Source organism: Panthera onca, chromosome C2 (assembly GCF_046562875.1).
Source record: "Panthera onca isolate mPanOnc1 chromosome C2, mPanOnc1 haplotype 2, whole genome shotgun sequence".
Classification (NCBI taxonomy): domain Eukaryota; kingdom Metazoa; phylum Chordata; class Mammalia; order Carnivora; family Felidae; genus Panthera; species Panthera onca.
The window spans coordinates 71046499-71073573 of record NC_138347.1 but is presented as its reverse complement, the minus strand read 5'-3'; the positions used below and the strand labels follow the sequence as shown (position 1 = coordinate 71073573).

Sequence of the window (27075 nt, the reverse complement as noted above, 5' to 3'; positions counted from 1 at the left end):
CTTTTGGTCTAAAGACCTTATGACTTGCAAAAAAAAAAAAAAAAAAAAAAAGAATTCATTCAAGATTACAAAACCTGAGGGTACCTAGGTGGCTCGGTCGGTTAAGCTACCGAGTCTTGATTTCAGCTCAGACCATAATCTCACGATTCATGGGTTTGAGCCCGGCATCAGGCTCTGTACTGACAGCATGGAGCCTACTTGGGATTTTCTCTCTCTCTCTTTGTCTGCCCCTACCCCGCTTGTTCATTCTCTCTCTCTCTCTCTCTCTCTCTCTCTCTCTCTCAAAATAAATAAACTTTAAAAAAGAAAAGAAAATGTAGGGGTGCCTGGGTGACTCAGTCTGTTAAGCGTCTGACTGGTTCAGGTCATGACCTCGTGGTTCATGAGTTGAAACCCCGCATCAGGCTCTCTGCTGTCAGCACAGAGCCAGCTTTGGATCTTCTGTATCCCTCTCTGTGCTCCTCCCCACTCTCTCTCTCTCAAAAATAAATAAACATTAAAAAAAGGAAAATGTCCTTTAAAAAAAATTACAAAAACTGAATGTTTCAACCATTCATTTTGAAATTAAGAGTAAACAAAATTCTGTTCATTAAACACATAAAGCAATTAAATATATTTTCAGTTATACAGGCATACCTCATTTTATTCTGCTTTACTTTATTGCACTTCACAGATATATTGCATTTTTTACACATGGAAGGTTTGTGGCAGCTGTATCAGCAACTCTGCCAGCACCACTTTTCCAACAGCATTGGCTCAATTCAGGTCTCTCTGTTACACTTTGGTAATTCTCACAAAATTTGAAATTTTTAACTATTATATTTGTTATGGTGATATATGATCAGTGACCTTTGATATTACTATTATAATTTGTTATTTTGGGGCACCAGGAACCACACTCATAAGACAGTGAACTGAATTGATAAATGTGTGTGTTCTCACTGCTTCACTGGCCAATGATTCCCATTTCTCTCCATTTCCTTGGGCCTCCCTATTCTCTGAGACACAACAGTATTGAAATTAGGCCAGTTAATAACTGTACAGTGTCTTCTAAGTGTTCAAGTAAAAGGAAGAGTCACATGTCTGTCACTTTAAATCAAAAACTAGAAATGATTCAACTTAATGAAGAAGGCATGTCAAAGCTGAGATAGACCAAAAGCTAGTTGTGTCAGTTATCCAAGATGTGAATGCAAAGGAAAAGTTCTTGGAGGAAATGAAAAGTGATATTCCAATGAATACACAAATGATAAAGAAAGTGAAATAGCCTTATTGCTGATAATGGAGAAGGTCTGAGTAGTCTGCACAGAAGATCAAACCAGCCACAACATTCCCTTAAGCTAAAACCTAATCCAGAGCAAGGCCCTAACTCTTCAATTCTGTGAAGGCTGAGAGAGATGAGGAAGCTGCAGAAGAAAAGCTGGAACTTAGCAGAAGTTGGTTCATGAGTCTTAAGGAAAGAAGCCATCTCCATAACATAAAAGCATTAGGTGAAGCAGCAGGTGCTGATACAGAAGCTGTAACGAGTTATCCAGAAGATCTAGTTCAGGTAATTAATGGAAGCAGCTACACTAAACAACAGATTTTCAATGTAGACTAGACAGCCTTCTACTGGAAGAAGATGCCACCTAGGACTTTCATAGCTAGAGAAGAGAAGTCAATGCCTGGCTTCAAAGGTTCCGAGGACAGGCTGACTCTCTTATTAGTGGCTGATGAAGCTGGTGACCTGAAGTTGAATGGTGAACGAAGTGCTCATTTGCCATTCTGAAAATCCTTGGGCTCTTTTTTTTTTTTTTTATTTTTTTTATTTTTTAATATATGAAATTTACTGTCAAATTGGTTTCCATACAACACCCAGTGCTCATCCCAAAAGGTGCCCTCCTCAATACCCATCACCCACCCTGCCCTCCCTCCCACCCCCCATCAACCCTCAGTTTGTTCTCAGTTTTTAACAGTCTCTAATGCTTTGGCTCTCTCCCACTCTAACCTCTTTTTTTTTTTTTTTTCCTTCCCCTCCCCCATGGGTTTCTGTTATGTTTCTCAGGATCCACATAAGAGTGAAACCATATGGTATCTGTCTTTCTCTGTATGGCTTATTTCACTTAGCATCACACTCTCCAGTTCCATCCATGTTGCTACAAAAGGCCATATTTCATTTTTTCTCATTGCCACGTAGTATTCCATTGTGTATATAAACCACAATTTCTTTATCCACTCATCAGTTGATGGACATTTAGGCTCTTTCCATAATTTGGCTATTGTTGAGAGTGCCGCTATAAACATTGGGGTACAGGTGCCCCTATGCATCAGTACTCCTGTATCCCTTGGATAAATTCCTAGCAGTGCTATTGCTGGGTCATAGGGTAGGTCTATTTTTAATTTTCTGAGGAACCTCCACACTGCTTTCCAGAGCGGCTGCACCAATTTGCATTCCCACCAACAGTGCAAGAGGGTTCCTGTTTCTCCACATCCTCTCCAGCATCTATAGTCTCCTGATTTCTTCATTTTGGCCACGCTGACTGGCGTGAGGTGGTATCTGAGTGTGGTTTTGATTTGTATTTCCCTGATAAGGAGCGACGTTGAACATCTTTTCATGTGCCTGTTGGCCATCCGGATGTCTTCTTTAGAGAAGTGTCTATTCATGTTTTCTGCCCATTTCTTCACTGGGTTATTTGTTTTTCGGGTGTGGAGTTTGATGAGCTCTTTATAGATTTTGGATACTAGCCCTTTGTCCGATGTGTCATTTGCAAATATCTTTTCCCATTCTGTTGGTTGCCTTTTAGTTTTGTTGGTTGTTTCCTTTGCTGTGCAGAAGCTTTTTATCTTCATAAGGTCCCAGTAATTCACTTTTGCTTTTAATTCCCTTGCCTTTGGGGATGTGCCGAGTAAGAGATTGCTACGGCTGAGGTCAGAGAGGTCTTTTCCTGCTTTCTCCTCTAAGGTTTTGATGGTTTCCTGTCTCACATTCAGGTCCTTTATCCATTTTGAGTTTATTTTTATGAATGGTGTGAGAACGTGGTCTAGTTTCAACCTTCTGCATGTTGCTGTCCAGTTCTCCCAGCACCATTTGTTAAAGAGACTGTCTTTTTTCCATTGGATGTTCTTTCCTGCTTTGTCAAAGATGAGTTGGCCATACGTTTGTGGGTCTAGTTCTGGGGTTTCTATTCTATTCCATTGGTCTATGTGTCTGTTTTTATGCCAATACCATGCTGTCTTGATGATGACAGCTTTGTAGTAGAGGCTAAAGTCTGGGATTGTGATGCCTCCTGCTTTGGTCTTCTTCTTCAAAATTACTTTGGCTATTCGGGGCCTTTTGTGGTTCCATATGAATTTTAGGATTGCTTGTTCTAGTTTCGAGAAGAATGCTGGTGCAATTTTGATTGGGATTGCATTGAATGTGTAGATAGCTTTGGGTAGTATTGACATTTTGACAATATTTATTCTTCCAATCCATGAGCAGGGAATGTCTTTCCATTTCTTTATATCTTCTTCAATTACCTGCATAAGCTTTCTATAGTTTTCAGCATACAGATCTTTTACATCTTTGGTTAGATTTATTCCTAGGTATTTTATGCTTCTTGGTGCAATTGTGAATGGGATCAGTTTCTTCATTTGTCTTTCTGTTGCTTCATTGTTAGTGTATAAGAATGCAACTGATTTCTGCACGTTGATTTTGTATCCTGCAACTTTGCTGAATTCATGTATCAGTTCTAGCAGACTTTTGGTGGAGTCTATCGGATTTTCCATGTATAATATCATGTCATCTGCAAAAAGCGAAAGCTTGACTTCATCTTTGCCAATTTTGATGCCTTTGATTTCCTTTTGTTGTCTGATTGCTGATGCTAGAACTTCCAGCACTATATTAAACAGCAGCGGTGACAGTGGGCATCCCTGTCGTGTTCCTGATCTCAGGGAAAAAGCTCTCAGTTTTTCCCCGTTGAGGATGATGTTAGCTGTGGGCTTTTCATAAATGGCCTTTATGATCTTTAAGTATGTTCCTTCTATCCCGACTTTCTCAAGGGTTTTTATTAAGAAAGGGTGCTGGATTTTGTCAAAGGCCTTTTCTGCATCGATTGACAGGATCATATGGTTCTTCTCTTTTTTTTTGTTAATGTGATGTATCACGTTGATCGATTTGCGAATGTTGAACCAGCCCTGCATCCCAGGAATGAATCCCACTTGATCATGGTGAATAATTCTTTTTATATGCTGTTGAATTCGATTTGCTAGTATCTTATTAAGAATTTTTGCATCCATATTCATCAGGGATATTGGCCTGTAGTTCTCTTTTTTTACTGGGTCTCTGTCTGGTTTAGGAATCAAAGTAATACTGGCTTCATAGAATGAGTCTGGAAGTTTTCCTTCCCTTTCTATTTCTTGGAATAGCTTGAGAAGGATAGGTATTATCTCTGCTTTAAATGTCTGGTAGAACTCCCCTGGGAAGCCATCTGGTCCTGGACTCTTATTTGTTGGGAGATTTTTGATAACCGATTCAATTTCTTCGCTGGTTATGGGTCTGTTCAAGCTTTCTCTTTCCTCCTGAGTTTTGGAAGAGTGTGGGTGTTTAGAAATTTGTCCATTTCTTCCAGGTTGTCCAATTTGCTGGCATATAATTTTTCATAGTATTCCCTGATAATTGTTTGTATCTCTGAGGGATTGGTTGTAATCATTCCATTTTCATTCATGATTTTATCTATTTGGGTCATCTCCCTTTTCTTTTTGAGAAGCCTGGCTAGAGGTTTGTCAATTTTGTTTATTTTTTCAAAAAACCAACTCTTGGTTTCGTTGATCTGCTCTACCGTTTTTTTAGATTCTATATTGTTTATTTCTGCTCTGATCTTTATTATTTCTCTTCTTCTGCTGGGTTTAGGCTGCCTTTGCTGTTCTGCTTCTATTTCCTTTAGGTGTGCTGTTAGATTTTGTATTTGGGATTTTTCTTGTTTCTTGAGATAGGCCTGGATTGCAATGTATTTTCCTCTCAGGACTGCCTTCGCTGCATCCCAAAGCGTTTGGATTGTTGTATTTTCATTTTCGTTTGTTTCCATATATGTTTTAATTTCTTCTCTAATTGCCTGGTTGACCCACTCATTCGTTAGTAGGGTGTTCTTTAACCTCCATGCTTTTGGAGGTTTTCCAGACTTTTTCCTGTGGTTGATTTCAAGCTTCATAGCATTGTGGTCTGAAAGTATGCATGGTATAATTTCAATTCTTGTAAACTTATGAAGGGCTGTTTTGTGACCCAGTATATGATCTATCTTGGAGAATGTTCCATGTGCACTCGAGAAGAAAGTATATTCTGTTGCTTTGGGATGCAGAGTTCTAAATATATCTGTCAAGTCCATCTGATCCAATGTATCATTCAGGGCCCTTGTTTCTTTATTGACTGTGTGTCTAGATGATCTATCCATTTCTGTAAGTGGGGTGTTGAAGTCCCCTGCAATGACCACATTCTTATCAATAAGGTTGCTTATGTTTATGAGTAATTGTTTTATATATCTGGGGGCTCGGGTATTTGGCGCATAGACATTTATAATAGTTAGCTCTTCCTGGTGGATAGACCCTGTGATTATTATATAATGCCCTTCTTCATCTCTTGTTACAGCCTTTAATTTAAAGTCTAGTTTGTCTGATATAAGTATGGCTACTCCAGCTTTCTTTTGGCTTCCAGGAGCATGATAAATAGTTCTCCATCCCCTCACTCTCAATCTAAAGGTGTCCTCAGATCTAAAATGAGTCTCTTGTAGACAGCAAATAGATGGGTCTTGTTTTTTTATCCATTCTGATACCCTATGTCTTTTAGTTGGCGCATTTAATCCATTTACATTCAGTGTTATTATAGAAAGATATGGGTTTAGAGTCATTGTGATGTCTGTATGTTTTATGCTTGTAGTGATGTCTCTGGTACTTTGTCTCACAGGATCCCCCTTAGGATCTCTTGTAGGGCTGGTTTCGTGGTGACAAATTCCTTCAGTTTTTGTTTGTTTGGGAAGACCTTTATCTCTCCTTCTATTCTAAATGACAGACTTGCTGGATAAAGGATTCTCGGCTGCATATTTTTTCTGTTTAGCACACTGTAGATATCGTGCCAAGCCTTTCTGGCCTGCCAAGTTTCAAAGGAGAGATCAGTCACGAGTCTTATAGGTCTCCCTTTATATGTGAGGACACGTTTATCCCTTGCTGCTTTCAGAATTTTCTCTTTATCCTTGTATTTTGCCAGTTTCACTATGATATGTCGTGCAGAAGATCGATTCAAGTTACGTCTGAAGGGAGTTCTCTGTGCCTCTTGGATTTCAATGCCTTTTTCCTTCCCCAGTTCAGGGAAGTTCTCAGCTATAATTTGTTCAAGTACCCCTTCAGCACCCTTCCCTCTCTCTTCCTCTTCTGGGATACCAATTATGCGTATATTATTTTTTTTTAGTGTATCACTTAGTTCTCTAATTTTCCCCTCATACTCCTGGATTTTTTTATCTCTCTTTCTTTCAGCTTCCTCTTTCTCCATAACTTTATCTTCTAGTTCACCTATTCTCTCCTCTGCCTCTTCAAGCCGAGCCATCGTGGATTCCATTATGTTTTGCAATTCGTTTAAAGCGTTTTTCAACTCCTCGTGACTGTTCCTTAGTCCCTCGATCTTTGTGGCAAGAGATTCTCTGCTGTCCTGTATACTGTTTTCAAGCCCAGCGATTAATTTTATGACTATTATTCTAAATTCACTTTCTGTTATATTATTTAAATCCTTTTTGATCAGTTCATTAGCTGTTGTTATTTCCTGGAGATTCTTCTGAGGGGAATTCTTCCGTTTGGTCATTTTGGAGAGTCCCTGGCGTGGTGAGGACCTGCAGGGCACTTCCCCTGTGCTGTGGTGTATAACTGGAGTTAGTGGGCGGGGCCGCAGTCCGACCCGATGTCTGCCCCCAGCCCACTGCTGGGGCCACGGTCAGACTGGTGTGTGCCTTCTCTTCCCCTCTCCTAGGGGCGGGATTCACTGTGGGGTGGCGTGTCCCGTCTGGGCTACTTGCACACCGCCAGGCTTGTGGTGCTGGGGATCTGGCGTATTAGCTGGGGTGGGTAGGCAAGGTGCACGGGGGCAGGAGGGGCAGGCTTAGCTCACTTCTCCTTAGGTGCTCCACTTCAGGAGGGGCCCTGTGGCAGCGGGAGGGAGTCAGATCCGCTGCCGGAGGTTTGGCTCCGCAGAAGCACAGAGTTGGGTGTCTGCGCGGAGCGAGCAAGTTCCCTGGCAGGAACCGGTTCCCTTTGGGATTTTGGCTGGGGGATGGGCGGGGGAGATGGCGCTGGCGCCTTTGTTCCCCGCCAAGCTGAGCTCTGCCGTCCGGGGGCTCAGCAGCTCTCCCTCCCTCTGTCCTCCAGCCTTCCCGCTTTCCGAACAGAGCTGTTCACTTATGACCTCCCAGACGCTGAGTCGCGCTTGCTGTCGGAACACAGTCCGTCCGGCCCCTCCGCTTTTGCCAGCCAGACTCGGGGGCTCCGCTTGGCCGGCGAGCCGCCCCTCCGCCCCAGCTCCCTCCCGCCAGTCCGTGGAGCGCGCACCGCCTCGCCGCCCTTCCTACCCTCTTCCGTGGGCCTCTCGTCTGCGCTTGACTCCGGAGACTCCCTTCTGCTAATCCTCTGGCGGTTTTCTGGGTTCTTTAGGCAGGTGTAGGTGGAATCTAAGTGATCGGCAGGACGCGCTGTGAGCCCCGCGTCCTCCTACGCCGCCATCTTCCGGAACCCCCCCCCTTGGGCTCTTAAGAATCACACCAAACCTCCTCTGTCCATGCTCTGTAAGCGGAACAACAAAGCCTAGATGACAGCACATCTGTTTGCAACATGGTGTACTGAATATTTTAAGCCCACTGTTGAGATTACTGTCCAGAAAAAAAAGATTCCTTTTAAAATATTACTGCTCATTGTCAATGCACCTGGTCACCCAAGAGCTCTGAGGGAAATGGATGAGATTCATGTTGTTTTCATACCTGCTAACACAGCATCCAATCCACAGCCCACAGAGCAAGGAGTAATTTTGACTTTCGAGTCTTATTATATAAGGAATATACCTAATAAGGCTATGGCTGCCATAGATAGTGATTCCTCTGATGGATCTGAGCAAAGTAAGTGAAAACCTTCTGGGAAGGGTTCACCATTCTAGACGCCATTAAGAAAATTTGTGAGTCATGGGAAGAGGTCAAAATAGCAACATCAACAGGAGTTTGGAAGAAGTTGATTCCAACCCTCATGGATGACTTTGAGGGCTCAAGATTCCAGTGCAGGAAGGAACTGCAGATGTGGTAGAAATAGCAAGAGAACCAGAATCAGAAGTGGAGCCTGAATATGGGACTGATTGCTGCAACCTCTTGATAAAACTTGAATGGATGACAAAGAAGTTGCTTCTTATGCATGAACAAAGAGAGTGGCTCCCTGAGGTGGAAAGTACTCCTGGTGAAGATGCTGTGAAGATTGTTGAAATGACAGCAAAGGATTTAGAATATTACCTAAACTTAGTTGAGGAAGAGCAGTGGGGTTTGAGAGAGTTGACTCCAACTTTGAAAGAAGTTCTGTGGGCAAAATGCTATCAAACAACATCACATGCTACAGAGAAATCATTTGTGAAAGGAAGAGTCAATTGATGTGGCAAATGTCATTGTTGTCATATTTTAAGAAATTGCTACAGCCACCCCAACCTTCAGCAGCCACCACCCACCACTAACCAGTCAGCAACCATCAATATCTAGGCAAGACCCTCATCAGCAAAAAAGATTACAACTTGCAGAAAGTTCGGATGATGGTTAGCATTTTTGAACAACAAAGTACTTTTAAATTAAGGTATGTACATTTTTTTAGACATAATATTGCACACTTGACAGACTATAGTGCAGTATAAATATAACTTTTATATGCACCAGGAAACAAAAACATTCATTTGACTTGCTTTATTGCATGGTTTGACTAATTGTAGTGGTCTGGGACTGAACATGCAATATCTATGAACATGCAATATGCCTGTGGTGTAACTAGGTTAGGTAAAAGAAAGGGAAAGACACTCAAAAAGATGGTTAAAGAAGGGACTGACATACCCACAAAGAAGAGAAAAGTGCAAGGAGACACAAATATGCACAAAGATAGAAAGACTGGCTAGTAGAGACAAAGTGGTTTTCATTGAGGTATATTTTGCTCATTCTGTGAGACTCCAGAGAGTAGAATTGAGACCAACAGAATAAAGTTGCAGGGAGACAGATTCCAGTTAAATCCTTTAGATTCAAGAGAGGAATGGAAAGAACTACCTTGAGAAAAAGGCATTTCCTACTATTGAAGTGTGTAAACTGAGGCTGATGACCTATTACTAAGAGTTATAAAAGCAAAATTCTTGAGTTAGGCTTTGACCTGTGATTTATGAGATTTTAATTAAATGGCCTATGTTTTTATATCAGTTTGACATTTTAGAATATGAATAATAAAGATCTCATGCACTGTTTCATTTTCTCAATTGGAGGTATTTTTTGTTTTTTTAACTTTATTTATTTTGAGGGGGCAAGAGAATGTGAGTGGGAGAGGGACAGAGGGGAAGAGAGAGAATCCCAAGCAGGCTTCACACTCACTGGGGAGCCGCATGCGGGGCTTGATCCCATGACTGTGAGACCTGAGCCGAAATCAAGAGTTGGACACTTAACCAACTGAGCTACCAGGTGCTTTATTTTATTTTATTTTATTTTATTTTATTTTATTTTATTTTATTTTATTTATTTAAATGTTTATTTTTGAGAGAGCATGAGCAGGGGAGGGGCAGAGAGAGAGGGATACACAGAATCCGAAGCAGGCTCTAGGCTCTGAGCTGTCAGCACAGAGCCTGATGTGGGGCTGGAACTCATGAACCATGAGATCATGACCTGAGCTGAAGTCGGATGCTTAACTGACTGAGCCACCCAGGTGCCCTTGGAGGTATTTTTTAAATGGAACCGTGTAGCCCTTTGCCTGTTCCTTGGTCTGATTGAAAATGGAGGGCTACATTCATTTACACTTCAAAGTTTCTCCACCTCTAAGATTTAGTTTCTTTCCCAAATCCTGGGGGCTTTCTGCAGATATGAGCTGTTAGGTAGAGAGTGAGTTTTAGGAGATTGTACTTGTGTTGGGAGTGCCTGAGACCACCTCCAGGTTTGGTGGTTCACTAGGACTCACAGGACTCAGCCTGTAGTTGTACTATGGCAAAGACTTGTTAAAGCAGAATCAGCAAAGGGGAAAGGGGCAATGGGGTGATGTCTGGAGGAAACCAGTTCCCAGACAGACACCAGCTTACGAGCTGGACTTTGAAGGATGGCAACCTCAAGCCTGCTATGTTATCTCTTTTCTGAACAGAACTTCAGGGAGTCTGCTGTGTTCTGCAGTGCAGTTATAATAGTACTGACATAATGAATTGTTTGAAATGACAGAAGATCATGGGTCCTTTTAATGTGGTAAATAGTACATGTAGTGCTAAATACTCTTAGGTAACTTACTTTTAATATGAAACTGGTAGGATGACCTAATTTTGTTGTTACTGTTAAATTACTATGGCTAGAATAGAAGGGTTGATAGTCCACAAGTAGGTGGTTCTGATGGAGTTCCCATCCTTAGGGCTAATGTCAGTTAACTGTAACAATCTGTCTCTATCTCATCATCCAAGAGATGAGCAAGGATTGAGCTATTAGCAGTTAGAATTGAAATAGAGAGTTATTTGTGCTGGTTCAGAGGTAAGAATCTTGGGAGTACAGTAGAAGAATGTCTAGGATTAAGAGGAAATCCAAACCAGGTCAAGGGGCTATGATAATTATTTCTTGTTCTTGGAACATGGCAAAGACAAGTGAATCTATTGAAAGGAGGTGGAGAGTCGAGATTGCAAACCACCAGCCCCTTATGCCTGCACAGTCTGCACCTGAGACTGCTTATCCTGCTCCTTCTTTATCAGTTATCCTTCTGATATAGTGTTGGTATGATGTGGTTGATTTCCCTGTTAACTTGCCCATTTCCATGAGGAAGCATGCTCAAAAGAGCATCACAACCACCAAATTTTGAAAAATGTATAAATATTACAAGGATACATTTTAGGCATTGCTTTTAAAACATATACATCACTGTTGAAATTGTAAAATATCTTGAGTTACCATATTTGCTGATGTGTTCACTGAGCATACTGAGCCTTTACAGAATATTAAACTATGTGCCAGAAACTATGGCAAACTTTATAAGAAATGTTTTTTTCAGGTAAATAGCTTGCTTCAGTTTAATACTTTTTTTTAAATGTACTTGTATGAGAAATACTATTAGAATTAACCTATGATGAAGCTTAGTAAACAAATATAAAAATGACCATCTCTAATCCTTCGGTTTTATGAAAGTATTTTTTTAGGTCTTTAAGCATGCCTTTAAAACATTAAAACTCCCAATATTCTGGAGGAAGTGTAAAAGATATTCTTCTCCCTAAATTTTTCTGATTATTGTTGTTCTCAGGTGTTAGTTCGCATAGACTTTTCTTACATTTGTAATTTCTTTTAGAATGTGAAACGCTGACCTTTTCTCTCTCCTTTAGTCATCACTTTCTAAATGCTAGAATATGATTAAATGATTGTTCTGTATTGCCTAAGATAGTTTCCATTAGTGAATATGAAAGATTTATTTCTGAATTCTTTCTAGTCTCTTCAGATTGTAAGGGTTGTTTTTGTTTCCATTTATTGAATTTTAGACACTTTGCCAAATTTTTATGTCTATATCATTGCATTTAACCATCACAAAACCTAATGAGGTAGGAATTATCGTTTTACACATGAGAAAACTAAGGTATAAAGAGATTAAGTAATGTATTATCCATGGTCATAGCTAATAAATAATGAAGTTCAGAAAAAAAAAACCCAGATCTTATTGTCTCTAACTGATTTTGAAACCCTCTTTTTGAATCTTTTCATCTTAATTAGTATTAGCATAGAAAGTGTAGTGTTTTTGAAGAACAAATGTTCCAGAACTCCTGTTAATGTTTTAATAGCTTGTTAAATTTTAGTACCAACAGTAGATAAACAGTACCTACTTCTCCTATTTCCTTTGGGCTAAATTGAAAGTCAGGAAGTAAAGGGATATGCCTGTGTTATTAATGACTCCAGGGTCCATTTGTTAATCCAGCCAAGACCACTTTACCTGATGCTCTAGGCTACAATTTATCCAATTTATTCTGGGTTGATGGAAATGTTCCATAGTCTGCATTGTCCAGTACAGTACTCATTAGCCACATATGACTTTTGAACATGTAAGATGTGGTTAATGTTAGTGTGAAACTATTTTATTGTAATTAACTGAGATTTAAATATCACATATAGCTATGGTTGCCATATTGAATAGTGCAGTCCTACGTCAGAAGTTCTCAAAATTTAATCAGAATCATGTTAAATTGCTAGGCTTTAACTCCCAGAATTTCGGATTCAGAAGATCTGTGTTAAAGCTTGAGAATTTGCATTAAAATTTTTTTAATGTTTTTATTTATTTTTGAGATATATAGAGAGAGAGCATGATCAGGGGAAGGGGCAGAGAGAGAGGGAGACACAGAACCCGAAGCAGACTCCAGGCTCCGAGCTGTCAGCACAGAGCCCGACTTGGGGCTTGAACTTACCACAAGATCATGACCTGAGCCAAAGTCAGACGCTTAACCAACTGAGCCACCCAGGTGCCCCCAGAATTTGCATTTTTAACAAGTTCCCAGGTGATGCTGATATTGTTGACATAAGGACTAAACTTGGAGGACTGTTGTTAGCTAAGTGGGATTTTTTTTTTTAAGATTTTACAAATACCAGCATGATTCCATTGAGGAAGAATAGAAATTCTCCATTGTTTACCTGGCTTACAGGCAGTGAAATATTTTTTTTTAAATACTTGTTCCACACTGCATAGTGCTCAGAAGAGCAAGCTTCAGTGCCTTAACTATTATCATTCTTTTCATTGTGTAGCTGAAGACAAATCTTATTTTTCTTATCTTTTAAGCAAGTCAGACTTGAAACTTGGTTGGCTGTTTATTAATTGAAATATTAGAAAGGACAACTTATTTCTAAAATAAAGTCAGGTTGACCTGGTCTCCTGGATACAATAAAAATTTTTTCCATACTTTGTGTGTGTGTGTGTGTGTGTGTGTGTGTGTGTGTGTATAACTTTTTTTTTTTTAATTTTTTAAAAGTTTTTTTATTTTGAGAGAGATAGAGTGCAAATGAGGGAGGGACAGAGAGAGGGCGAGAGAAAGGATCCCAAGCAGGCTCCACACTACCAGTGCAGAGCCCACTGTGGGGCTCAAACCCACAAAGCCATGAGATCATGACCTGGGCTGAAACCAAGAGTCAGATGCTCAACTGACTGAGCCACCCAGGAGGCCCCAAAAATGTTTTCCATTCTGAGAATTGTTTGGGGAAGTAATTTTAGCCCTGAGAATGACTCATAGCTAAATTAAAATGTATTCCTGGGGTGCCTAGGTGGCTCAGTTGGTTGAGCGTCCGACTTCAGCTCAGGTCATGATCTCGCAGTTGACGAGTTCGAGCCCTGCGTCAGGCTCTGTTCTGACAGCTCAGAGCCTGGAGCCTGCTTCAGATTCTGTCTCCCCCTCTCTCTCTGCCTCTCCCCCACTCATGCTCTGTCTCTCTCTGTCTTAAAAATAAAGATAAACATTTAAAAAAAATTTTTTTAAATGTATTCCTAGTGCCCAAAGCCCATACAATCTTCTGCCTTTCCATATCAGCCTGGGGTAATATGGATAGATGGGTAGGTATTTAGAGATCAGGGACCAGATGTCCTGGTTTTCCTGGGACAGTCAATGTGCCAGTGGTCCTGGTATAATTATTAATAGCATTCCCTTGTATTAATCAGAAAGAACTATTTAGTTGGTCTAAGCAAATTTTATTTCACACTTCATAAAGTAGGCAGTCTCCACACTCAAGAGTAGAAAACTGCAAAATAAGGGAAAAGGACAGCAAGCAGGAAACAAGGAAGAAGTACTTGGCTTGAGTTGATTGCATATCTGACCATATTTGGAAAGAGCAAAGAAAAAGGAAACAAGTGTAGGTCTCGGTTGGCTTGGCAGTTGGAGATTAGCTTACTAGTTATACTGTGTTTCTGGTCAAGCAGAGGAACTCAAAAATTAACTTAAGTTTCAGTTTGCTGACATGGCACCCTGCATAGGAGTGGTTCCATCTTGGGACTAGATATTTATTTCAACACTTGTCTCAAAATGTCCTGATTTGAGGAGATAAATTATAGAGTCACCATACTTAGAAAGGACAAGGAAGAAAAGGGGAAGAAAGTCCTGCACCCCATGTCAGAATAGCCAAGATGTTAATTTACTTTCTGTGTAGCATCTTTAGCTTTGTTGGGATACTTTCTGAAGACACTTCTTTCTTTTTTCGGGTGCTGCTTTTAACCTTAATATGGTGCAGGTGCCTGGATGGCTCAGTCAGTTAAGCATCCAATCTTGGCTCAGGTCATGATCTCATGGTTGATGAGTTTGAACCCCACGTTGAGCTCTGTGCTGACAGCTCAGAGGTTGGAGCCTGCTTCAGATTCTGTGTCTCCCTGTCTCTCTGCCCATCCCCTACATTCTCTCTCTCTCTCTCTCTCTCTCTCTCTCTCTCTCAAATAAATAAACATTTAAAAAAATTAACAAAAAAGTAACCTTGATATGGTGGTTATATCATTTTTTCTTCCTGCATAAAATATTTCATTCTTTTTCCATAAATGTAAGAAAATGACTTTGCATATCTAGGTTTCAGGAAGTCATTCTTGATTCTCCTCCCAAAGGTGGTCCTTATTCACCTTTCAATAATCACCTATATTCATCTGTTAATTTTTACGTGGTATGATTTATTCCAAAAATGTCTCCAGAAAGTCAATTTCTTGTTTTCAACCCTAGATCTCTGTTCCCGTTCCTCTAGCCTGGTGGTCACCCTCTGGCTTCTGCTGGGCAATCTATTTCCTCTGCTGGCTGGATTTCTTCTATGTGTATGGCACTAGGAAAAGTGAATTCTCAAGACATTCCTTTGTGTCATGTTCTTCTGAACAAAGCACAAAATCTGGGTGAGTGCCAACCTATGCAGATGGCAGAAGTGGCATTCCTGACTTTGGCTTGGAAGCGTTGACTACAATAAGACCTTGAAGCAGAGCTTCACAGCAGTCACTCTTCATCAGCAACCCAACAGCCTCAGAGTTTGGAGGAGGAGAAGGAATTCCAAGTCACCATGTCTCTATTTTTCAGCATATATAACCTGCCTGAAGTTTTCCTTTGAAAATGGGATAATTGGTGAAATTTTCAGAGTGATTACATACCTCAGCATTTTCATTAACCTAAAATGATGGGAAAGTTCATCAATACTGCAGTAACTTTTTTTAAAAAGCTAATTATTACAAAATTATAAATTGTGGATCCTGTCCTCACAAGTATAAATTGTCCTTTGAGTTATAGACAGTAATTGAATTGGGTTTCTACATCACTATTATACCTATATTGAGTTTAATAGCTGTGCTTGGTACACTTAAATCATTGTTCTCATAGTTCTCAAAAGTTTTTTTAAATTATAATTTGCTAAATCTTATGATTTAACCATGCTTGCCTTTTCAAACCAGCTGTGTGGCAGTTTACTACTGAACTATTACATGTTGGTAGCCCTTCCAGTGTATTCTCCAGTAATTTAATAATGACTTGAAAAACTGTGGGAGCAGAGAGAGAAAAATACTCTGCCCTGTAAAAACATTGAAGACATGCAAACAAACAGAAGAAAACATAATTGTATGTTTTTCAGAAAACAGTTATGACAGCTGTAATCCAACAAAAATAGAACTATTCCTTTCAGGTGGGCTTAGAAATTGTTAACAGAAGAATTCTTACTATCTGAAAGTTATTTTATATGTAAGAAGAAAAATGTAAGTCAAAACAGATGATTTGAATTGTTTACTAATAGCAAAGTGTAGGTTTGCTATAGGGCCTATTCAGTAGGGCTCACTTTACCCACAACATAAAGCTCAGTCCGCAGAAGTCAGAAAATTGCCTGTGCTTTGAAATGAGGTGATGTTCTTTACCTCCTGCTTTATATTCTCATCCTCAGAAGTAATTCTGCTCTGGTACTAGAGCTTATCAACCCTTCTTAGTAATTCCAGTTTGAAATTTTTTAATGATGAGTAATGCACAGTTTGTCTCCAAAGCTACTGAAGTCCTGCGGCATTATAAACATAACTCCTGGACAAATTCATTCATTCATTCATTCATTCATTCACTCATCCATCCATCCATCCATCCATCTATCCATCCATCCATCCATTCATTCATTCACCCTTAATTTAGCATATAGTTATTGAGCACTGCATTTAAGAAATTGTGCTAAGTGAGCAAGCAGTATAATTACTAAAAAATAATTCCAACTGACCATTTGGTACTGGAGCCAAAGTGCAGCCCCAGCATAAAGAAAGTCAACTTTTGTTTTTCAACGCATTAATTTTGAATATGTATTTGCATACAGTTTTAAATTGAAGGTATTTGTCATTGTAAAGTGCTGGGGGTCTCTAGCACAGCTGACTTCAGCTAAAAAGAAACTAATAGTAATGGTGTCAGGCCAGTGCTCAGTTTTCTGCCTTTGTCACACATACTTTAAAGGTCAGAAAAAAGCATAGAGTATATTTTTAAAGAAAATTATAAAACTCTCAACTTATATGTCTATTGTGATTATGAATCATCTGCAAAGGTGTATAAAGAATTTCACCAAAAATACGATGATGAATAGATTTGAGAATTCACAGTGGTAGGTTCGATTATATTTTGACTGTTGTGCAGTAATGCCATTTAGGTAGTATTCTTTCCAAGCATGGTGCTTTTTATACTTGAAATATATTTTTGCTTTATTTTTTATTGATATAATTATATTTGCACTAATAACTTTCTGGAGAAAATATTATAGATGACATTTTTTCTATATATATTTATTAAGCTTGGAATCTGATCCCCTAGTGTTTTCTCTGCACAAACAAGGAAATTGCTAAAGTGTGAGGCTAAAAAATCTTGAGCTTCTGAGGGTAACTAACTCCTCTGGTGTCTTCCTTCCTCTTCAATAAGTCTCGAGAATAGTTGCTAATCACTGATTCTTCATAGTGTACTCCATGAAGATTTAGAAGGCCACTGAACCTGTAAGAAGCGTTAAGAGGCTCATTTGAGTCACTTAGAATATGTCAGTATTCTAAAAACAGACTTAGAATCTGAGATTTCAGTGCAGAATTAGTGGGCTAGACTTCTACTTTGAACTGAAGAATTTGAAATGGTTTAAATGTTAGTATCCTTTGGCAGGATGCCCTTTATGCTAACAGAAGCAGTTCACTGAGGAGGAGACTAGCAGACTGCAACTACTGTGGAAGCCAGCTGGGGCACGGAAGGAGAATGAAGAGTAGCTGATTTGGGGATAGTAGACTGGAGTCCTTTCTGACTCAAAACGTGTGGAGTGCATATAAAAACTGACTAGACTACCTCAGTTTTCAGTTCAGATTTAGGTTCATTTTGATAGTATTAAGATCCTAAATGTCAAAAATATCAAGTGAATTTGTCTCTCAGGTTTTTAAGAACAGAATTTACAGGAAGGCAGCAAAAGCCATGTCAGCAGACTTGAGCTGACAGCTTTAAAGAAACTGGCAAGCAGTTAGGGTTGTCTTAATATAGACCCCTCTAATATTCTCCTGAAGAGCATCCTTTTTCCTTACTTATTTCTTAAGAATATTTGTTTGTTAAAACCAAATAGGCATTCTTCAAATGTTATGAAATGTTATGCTTGAAATTAGTTTCAGCCTAGTATGTTGGCTTAAGAGTTTATCAATATTTGAAGATGAGAAACAAATTAATGAAGTTTAAATGGCTTAGGAAGATACATAAGTATGTCTGAGTATTCCATAAAAATTTATCAATATTCTCCTCAATATTAGAAGACTTACTGATTGAGACCAACTGTAAAATGACTAGCTGCTTTCTCAGAATCTTTCTAGCTCTAATATTCTATGACTAACACTCATCCAGACTCGGTAGGTCACTGCTGGCTCTGATCTGCCTCCTGGAGTATGCCAGTTTGCACATCATGTTCATCACAGTGTCTTGTGCTCAAGGCCTTAGCGCTGTCCATGTCCTTGGACACCAAACGGAGAGAGAAGGGCCATCTCTGAGGGCACTTGAGCAGTCCTGGTGGAGGAGGTGGACTTCAGTCACAGACCCGCAAACCCAGTGCATAGTGAGCACTTAGTCATCCATGCCATGTCCTTGCAGCCCAGGAAGATGAATATAGTTTAATAAAGTCTCTGCTATTCATTCTGAAGAAAGAATTTACCTGAAAATATGACTCCTTTTTTTTTTTTTATGTTCAGTCAAGATTGGGGAAGAAGTGGTAAATTATTTTATGTTTACATTTTTGATAAATAGAAGATTTAAGAACTAATCTTTATTTGTGTCATTGAACTTTAAGTGTAATGTATTCCTTAGTAAAAAAAAAAAAAACACTTTAATAAAAATGGAAACTAATCTGCATCTTGTCTTATCAAGTTTTTAAAACCTGGATGAAGAACACAAACAAGGCATGCACTCTATTTGGGGAAGATGAGATGTTTATTATGAGGTAATTCAGTTTCTACTTTAACTGGAGTAGAATTTTCCTACTTAAAGAATGGGGAAAGGTCTTATGTAAAGCTATAGGGAGGAGCTCTCCTCAGATAGTTATGAAGGAAAGAGAGCAGTCTAAAACAATTCAGGGCAGGCTCTTCTGGCTGCAGATTATTCTAGTCCCTTTTGTTTTATGCTGTGGGCCAGAAGTCTCATTGCATGACCACCCTGGCACATTCAAGTACCACACTCTGTGCAGTATCACCAAGTAGATTATAGCTGTAGTCATGGAGTGGGATTCTTCATAACTTGAATGTAGTTCAAGAGAGGATATCCCAGACATGCCTTCACCTTGTGCACTTGGAGCCATTCTGTTCTGGGGTGTGGAACCAAGCACTTTGTGAAATTGATCAAACGTAGCTTTTGTGACTTAATTGCTGAGATGTTTGTGGCGAATTTTAATAGCAATATTTAGATTTTTAAAGTTATAAATATTTTATATACGTAGCTAAAACTATATATGAGAAGGGGCACCTTGGTGGCTCAGTCAGTTAAGCATCCGACTTCAGCTCAGGTCATGATCTCATGGTTCATAAGTTTGAGCCCCGTTTCAGGCTCTGTGCTGACAGCTCGGAGCCTGGAGTCTGTTTCAGATTCTGTGTGTCCCTCTTTCTTTCTCCTCCCCCGCTCATGCTCTGTCTCTCTCTACTCAAAAATAAATAAACATTAAAAAAAAATTTTTTTTTAAAGACTCAGTTTTTAAATTACTGAACACAATTAGTAGAAATAATTCATAGTTCTACCATTCTTAAAAATATTATAGAGAGAAGTAAAAATGGTCCTGCTTCCTCTGGCCCTTCCGTTTCTATCCCCCGCCATCCCCAGGGGTAATCTAGAGGGCCTCAGTTTGGTACATATCTGTTGTTAAAAAACAAAATCCAACCGAGTAAATTTGAAGATCTAATTGGCTTTATTCAAAGATTCATGAATCAGGCAACATCCCCTCTAGCAAATAAAAAGGAGCTCCAAGAAGCTGTATAAAAGGGAAGGCTTCTATAGGCAGAACAGGGTGGAAAAGGAAGTGTCTAGCACAGAGTTTCAGGCAAGGTCACTATGCTTTGGGGAAAGATGGGAGTCTGTCAGGTAGATTACCTCACTAGTGCTGACCAGGTAATTCCAGATTGACTAGCTGAAGGTTACAGTCCTGGGAGAGGTTGAAACTGCAATTAGATTAGGTTGATTTAAGCCTGATTTGCTGACATGGGGTTTAGTACAAAATACTCCATTTGGGGGTGCTTGTTTCTTTTCTAACACTTTTCAAACTTTACTATTATATATATACATAAATACAGGATTAAGTACACAATTATTAAAAATAAAAATGGTATTCCTCTACTCATATTGTTTAGTATCTTATATTTACTGCTTGCAGGTTCAACATAATCATCTTTCCAGGTCTGTAAACTTAGATTTACCTCATAGTTTGTAATGAGTCTATGGTACTTCATTATGAATATGGCATCATTTATTCCCCTACTGATGGGCATTTATGTTATTTCCAGTTCAACAGTTCAACTATATCTTTTTCTGGTTCTTTTAATTTTTACATTTTATCCTTTAATATAGCAGGAATTAATTTTGACACTTAGCCTGAGGAAGTATTCTAACTTAGTTTTTTTCAAGTAGTTCAATTCTAGTGTCGTTTATTAAACCAATAGGAACAGATTTTTTTTTTAAGTTTATTTGGAGAGAGAGCTTAAGGGAGGGAGGGAGGGAGGGGGGAGAGAGAGAAAGAGACAGAGAGAGAGAGAGAGAGAGAGAGAATGAATGAGCAAGGGAGGGGTAGAGAGAGAGGGAGAGAATCCCAACCAGGCTCCGCATTGTCCGCGCAGAGCCCAAAATGGTGTTGAAACCTACAAACTGTGAGATCATGACCTGAGCCAAAATCAAGAGTCAGATGCTTAACCAGCTGAGTCACACAGGTGCCCCAGAAACAGATTTTTGAAGGGTCATAGAAGACATTTCCCTAGAAAAGCAAGCAAGATGGCCCAATGCCAAAAAAGAGTTCAAATATAAAAACCCCAAATTCAATTCTTCCCAGAAATTATCCCCCTTCTTTCCCAGGTTCACATATGCTTTCTCATCATCAGAAAAGCAGTATGGTTTTAAGGTTGTCCTAATCCTAGAGCACCTGGGTGACTCAGTCAATTAAGTGTCTGACTCCTGATTTCAGCTCAGGTCATGATCTCTTGGTTTGTGGGTTCAAGCCCCACATCAGGCTCTGTGCTAATAGTGTGGAGTCTGGTTGGGATTCTGTCTCCCTGTCTCTCTCTGACCCTCCCCCACTCACTACTTCTCTCTCTCTCTCAAAAATAAATAAATAAACATTTAAAAAAAAAAAAAAAAACAAAACTTGGCCTAATCCTATGGGGCTGTATGCTTCAGCTCTGCCTTGGCTCCCTGTGTTAGTAGTTAAACTGGATTAAAGGACCAACTCTGTGAATTATCCACTGCTATGTACTGGGTGATTCTTTTTTTTTTTTTAATTTTTTTAATGTTTATTTTTGAGAGAGAGACAGAGCATGAACGGGGAAGGGAGGGGGGGGGAGATGCAGAATCTGAAGCAGGCTCTGGGCTCTATGCTGACAGCTCAGAGCCCGACATGGGGCTCGAACCCACAAACTGCGAGATCATGACCTGAGCTGAAGTTGGACACTCGACCCACTGAGCCACCCAGCTGCCCCTGTACTGGGTGATTCTTTACACATGCTCTGAATGCCTAGCTGGCTTCCCCTGACAGCATATCTGGAAGACAGAGACAAAGAAAACATGAACAAGAAAGACAGTTTGAATACACTATCCACCAATGCAGAGAAGATTTTGTGTGTGAATCAGTATGTTTGTGAATTTTGGGGAGTCAACATAAGGTGTGTTAAAAAGAAAACCACAGGCCGAAAATGGTGCCTCTTGAGCTAGGCCAAGTCACTAAACCAGAGCTTAATATCTAACCTAATTGCAGTTCCAACCTCCCCCAGAAATGTTAAGTTTTAACTGGTCAGTCAAGAATTTTCCAAAAAGCACTACTAGGTAATCTGCTGTCTAGGCCTTCTTTTTCCCCCAAAGGAAGATGAGGTAATCTGCATAATAAGACCTGTCCTTTTCCTTCAGAAGGCCAGTTTGCCTAATACAGTCCTTTCTTTTCTTCTGCTAATAATTTTCCTTCCTATGAACTCTCCTCTACTTGTTAGATGGGATGCTGCCAGATTCATGAATTGCTTAATAAAGCCAATTAGATCCTCAATTTTACTCATTTGAATTTTGTTTTTTAACAGGTGGTAAGTAAGAGCAAAGGCTTTGGCAACAGAGAGATCTGGGTCCCAATACTACTGACTTTAAGACTTTGGTACGTTATTTATGGCTAGGAGTCCTTCTCTATAAACTGTAGCTTGAAAAAATTTTATCTTTCTTTCAATGGAGTTAATAGCCACCATTCTAAAGTAGGGAAAATGTTCGTTAAAGATTTATTAGGGTTCAGTTACAGGAAGCAGAATCCATTTTTAAGCTGAGAGTGATTTCATACAGGATGAGTGTTTACAATACACTTGGAAAAGCTGGAGAAGGGGGCTTTGTGCTGGCCCTGAAAGAATGTCTCCAGAATGGGGTGCCTTGGTGGCTCAGTCAGTTGAGTGTCTGACTTCGGCTCAGGTCATGATCTCTCGGTTCATGAGTTCGAGCCCTGCATCGGGCTCTGTGCTGACAGCTCAGAGCCTGGAGCCTGCTTCAGATTCTGCATCTCCCTCTCACTCTCTCTGCCCCTCTCCCACTTGCTCTCTCTCTCTCAAAAATAAATAAAAGCATTAAAAAAAAATTAAAAAAAAAAAAAAAAGAATGTCTTCCAGAACAACCCTGTAGAACTTGGCTCCATCAGAACTGCTGTCTCTTCCACAAAGAAGGGAAGGTGAATCAGGAAACTGATTTTCTGACTGCAGCTGCAGTGACTTTCTCCTGACTGTCATGCACAGTGCTAGTGACCAGGTCCTAGAGTGCTGCTGAAGAACACCCCACATCTCCATTATAAACTTCTTGCAGAAAATAGCCAGGCATTGAAAGATGACCTCTGCCTTCCCAACCCTACAAGAGTGACTCTAGATGATGGAGCCTAATTCATATGCAAAACTTCACTGTACGGATGTCCATCACAAAAGGAACTCAGGTCAAAACTACAAAGAAGAGAGGAGCCTGGGTGACTCAGTCAGTTAAGTGTCTGACTCTTGACTGTGGATCAGGTCATGATCTCACAGTTTGTGAGTTAGAGCCCTACGTTGGGCTCTGTGCTGACAGTGCAGAGCCTGCTAGGGATTCTCTCTCCCTTTCTCTCTGCCCTTCCCCCGCTCAAGCTTTGTCTGTCTGTCTGTCTCTATTTCTCTCAAATAAATACATTAAAGAAACTAAAAAAAATTTAAAAAACAGAAAAGAACTTTCCATCCTGTAGCCTAATTCAAATTGTGGGAGTTTTGTGCATTCAGAAATTTGTATGCAAAAATTGTCTATATGCACATATGTAAATAAGGGCATAGTGATTAATTGTTAAATACTTAGAAGAATTATTTTTTTAACGTTTATTTATTTTTCAGAAAGAGAGCATGAGTGGGGCAGGGCAGAGAGAGAGGGAGACACAGAATCTGAAATAGGCTCAAGGCTCTGAGCTGTCAGCACAGAGCCTGATGTGGGGCTGGAACTCATGAACCACAAGATCATGACCTGAGCTGAAGTTGGACGCTTAACCAACTGAGCCACCCAGGCGCCCCTTAGAAGCATTATTAGAACCGGGGCAGGGAGCATGCCCTTACTGCCCCCCATCCACCCACACTTGGCAAATTAAATTCTATCTCAAGTCTCAGCCCAGGCATCACCTGTTGCAGAAAGCCTTTCCCTGGCCTTTAGACTTCCACACCTTAGTGTAGGATTCAGGCTTCTCCTTCTCTGCTCCCTGGTATGGTATGGTAATCATAAATCATATTAAAATGTGAATACAGGGGGAATGGAGAGTTATTATTTAATGGGTACAAAGTTTCAGTTTGAGATGGTAAAAGAGGTTCTCGAGATGGATGATGGTGATGGTTGCACAACAATGTGAATGTGCTTAATGCCACTAAACTATATACTTAAAATAGTTGAATGGTAAATTTTATGTTATGTATATTTTACATCAATAAAAAATAAAAAGTAAAAGTAAACGTGAATACATACAGGTGAATTGCCCTCTAGTGGAGTAAATTACTCATTTCTCCACACAATCACCAAAAGTGAATGTTATCTAAAAATTTTTTTGGAACAATAGGGGATTTGCTGTATTGATTGGCATTTTTTGGTTGCTTATAAAGTTGACCTTTTTTTTCCCCACATGTTGATTAGTCATCTGTATTTCTTCTTTTGACATGCACATTCAATTTTGGCCATTTTTCCACAAGAGGTATTTGCCTTTTTTCTTACTGATGAAAGTAAGTGCATTATGTGTGTTAGGAATGGAAACCCTTAGCCTATCATTGACATTTGCTTTTAGAGATTCCCTTTTTTGGGAGCGACTCAGCCCTGGCCCCAATCACTCCAGTATCCCCTTGCTATACCTTCTGTACCCCACAGAGCTCTATCCACTGTGCCACATTTTCTATCACAGTGATTTCAAAGTAGGGGGTTTGAACAGTTCTTTAAAGGTCTTCCCTTGCTTCTCATTTCACCCTAGAGAAGAAGGTGGAAAATCAGAGTAAATTTGAGGTAAGATTAACAATTTGCACTTCTCCTTCTCCTCCCCTTTCCTCAACCTCACATTTCCTGGCATTCCAGACCAGCCTTCCCTTATACCTCCAAGTGGAAGTGTTCCTTCCTGATTTTAGAAATGTAATCATAAAAGAGGCCTGGACTGTTAGTGTTGGGTAGGTGGGAGGATGTAGGGAGGAGACTTGGCTTCACATCCCATTATTGGCAAATACCCTCATCTGAAAGAGGAGGCTGATTTTCCAATCTCATGGGTTTGTGAAAGGAAAGGACTGATTGAGATAATATATGTAAAACAGTATAGTGTCTGGCATATAATAGCTATTATTGTCAGTATTGTATTATTCCGATGATGATGTTGATGTTGGTGATGGTCCTCACTATCTTGCCAGACCATTGTAAATGAGACATGCAAAAGGAAAACAGCATGAGTAATAAAGCACAGAATAAAAAAATGACACACCTGCACCCATACACTCATATCCCCTCAACTTGGGGATTTTGTTCTCTATAATGTACTTTTAAGTAGGATATAGGATGAGTACATGAAACATGATCAAACAGTCCCAGAACACACAGTTTAGATGACAAGATTATATTCATACAGTTTAGATGACAAGATTATATTCATCTTTCCTGTGGCTCTTTATGCCTCATTGTTCTCCTTCATCACTCAGTCCCTCTGAGATAACTCTCTGAGGCAGTTAGCCCCTTTGCTTTCCAAACCTTTGTATATTTGTACTTCTCTTTCCTCTGTGCAGTTTTCTTTGTTTGGGTTTTGCTTTTCTCTTCGTGCATTCTGTTTCTTATGCATCGTGCTCTCTCTTTTCCATGTCCTCCTTCACCCCTCCCCCCTCCATTTTCTTTCCTCTCTCATCCTCTCTTCCTGCAGGTCTCTGTGTGGGATCTTGTTACCTTGTGCTCTTCACTTCTGCATCCCTGTAATGATGTTGCCTCCATCAGTGCATTTGTTTTAATGCCCAGCTTCTCATAGATCACAGTGGACACCAGGGTCATGTCACCAGAGTTCTCAAAAATTCCCTGGTTAAAAAGGAGGCAGATGCCAGTGTCAGAGGAAGGACAGAGATAGTACGTATATAGTCAAATTTAGAAGACAGCAAAGAATAGACTGAAGGAGGTGGAACAAACAACCCCTCCAAAGTCGCCAGTCTTCTGCCCACAGTGAAGACCAGGAATACACTCCGCCCATCAGCCCCTCTATTGTCCTTCCCTCCCTTTATCTACCTTTAGGTCTCATGTCCCCCATTTCATTCTACTCCAGTGGGTCTTAAGGTATGGTCCCTAGACCAGCAGCACTCATTAGAAGTGCACATTCTTGGGTCCTACCTCAGACCAACTGAATCAGAAACTTCAGGGGTGGAACCCTGCAATCTGTGTTCTGACAAAGTCTTCTGAGTGATGCTGTGGCAAACTCAAGTTTGCAAACTTCTGCCCTAAACTGTCTTGTGCTTTTTACAAACATCCACCTGATAAAAGTCCTAACTCTGAATGAACTTTATCTAGGCCTTACCTGCACCTGGGCAGCTGAGCCCTGCTGGAGAAAAGCACTCAGCTGGGTATTAATTGGTGTAATTGTAAACTCAGTCACTATCCTCAGTGGGATTCTGCCCAGCAATCCTCTTTCTCTAATCACTTACTCTTCTGCTCTTAGGGTTGCCAGAATTAGCAAACAAACAAACAAACAAACAAACGAAAACAGAATGCCCAGTCAGATGTGAATTATAGATAAATATACACTAAAAAATTGTTTGTTGCTTATCTGAAATTAATTTGAGCATCCTATATTTTTATTTGCTAAATCTGGCAACCCTAACTAGGAGATAAATATAGTCAGCAGGCAGGCAGTGGGGAAGAGAAGCCCAATCTAAGGTAGAAGAGAGCAAGCACAAGCTGGACCCTAAAAATGAAATAAAACCGTGACAGTCTTTGTTGCCTCCAACCTTGACGGTGTTATTATCCTGCAGAAGCTGGGACCCTTATCAGAGAGCTAAACACACACACCTGGCCCAGGAGTCGGAGATGCTGGAGGAGGACTCAGGGGAAGCTGGAGCAGTCGTAGGCCTGACTGCATCTTCACAGCAGCAAGGTGAGCCAGCCAATAGATGACAATGTGTGTAAGCTACAAAAATGGCTGTTACTTCACTTCTGCCCTCAGTCTCTAGGATCTCTGCCACAAGAATCTCTCATGGATCTTCTAACACACACAGAAGGGAATTTTGGGAAAAGTAGCTCAAGCTAAGCCAAGGTGACACAGTATAATCTACCACACTCATTCTCCATTTTATTTTATTTATTTTTTATTTTTTAATTAATTTATTTATTTATATTTTAGAGAGAGTATGAGCAGGGGAGAGGGGTAGAAAGAGAGAGATCTCAAGCAAGCTCTACATTCAGCATGGAGCCCAACACAGAGGTTACTGCTACATGGAATCATGACCTGAGCCAAAATCGAGTCAGATACTCAACTGACTAAGCCACCCAGGCACCCCTCATTCTCCATTTTAATTTTTCTTTCTTTTTTTTTTTTTTAATTTTTATTTATTTTTGAGACAGAGACAGAGCATGACCTGTGGAGGGGCAGAGAGAGAGAGAGGGAGACACAGAATCAGAAGCTGGCTCCGGGCTCCAAGCTGTCAGCACGGAGCCTGACTCCGGGCTTGAACTCACAAACCACG

At 40.1% G+C, this 27075-nt stretch overlaps 1 protein-coding gene across 7 annotated transcripts in view; it reads left to right on the top strand.

Moving 5' to 3' along the window:
- LMLN (leishmanolysin like peptidase) overlaps positions 1-27075 on the top strand; it is a 144402-nt gene that overhangs the window by 72386 nt on the left and 44941 nt on the right. For 3 of the 7 annotated variants that reach the window (XR_009612301.2, XR_013557942.1, XR_013557943.1), the window contains exons 17-18: positions 21937-22007; positions 26365-26486. Coding sequence is in view for 4 of the 7 variants with exons in the window: in XM_078453079.2 (XP_078309205.1) it covers positions 14919-15064 (146 nt within the window). In the remaining 3 variants the exon portion in view is untranslated. Of the gene's footprint in view, positions 1-14896; positions 18527-21936; positions 22008-26364; positions 26487-27075 lie in introns of those variants that run through there. The other 4 variants (XM_078453079.2, XM_060639708.3, XM_078453080.1 and 1 more) reach the window with 2 other exon arrangements.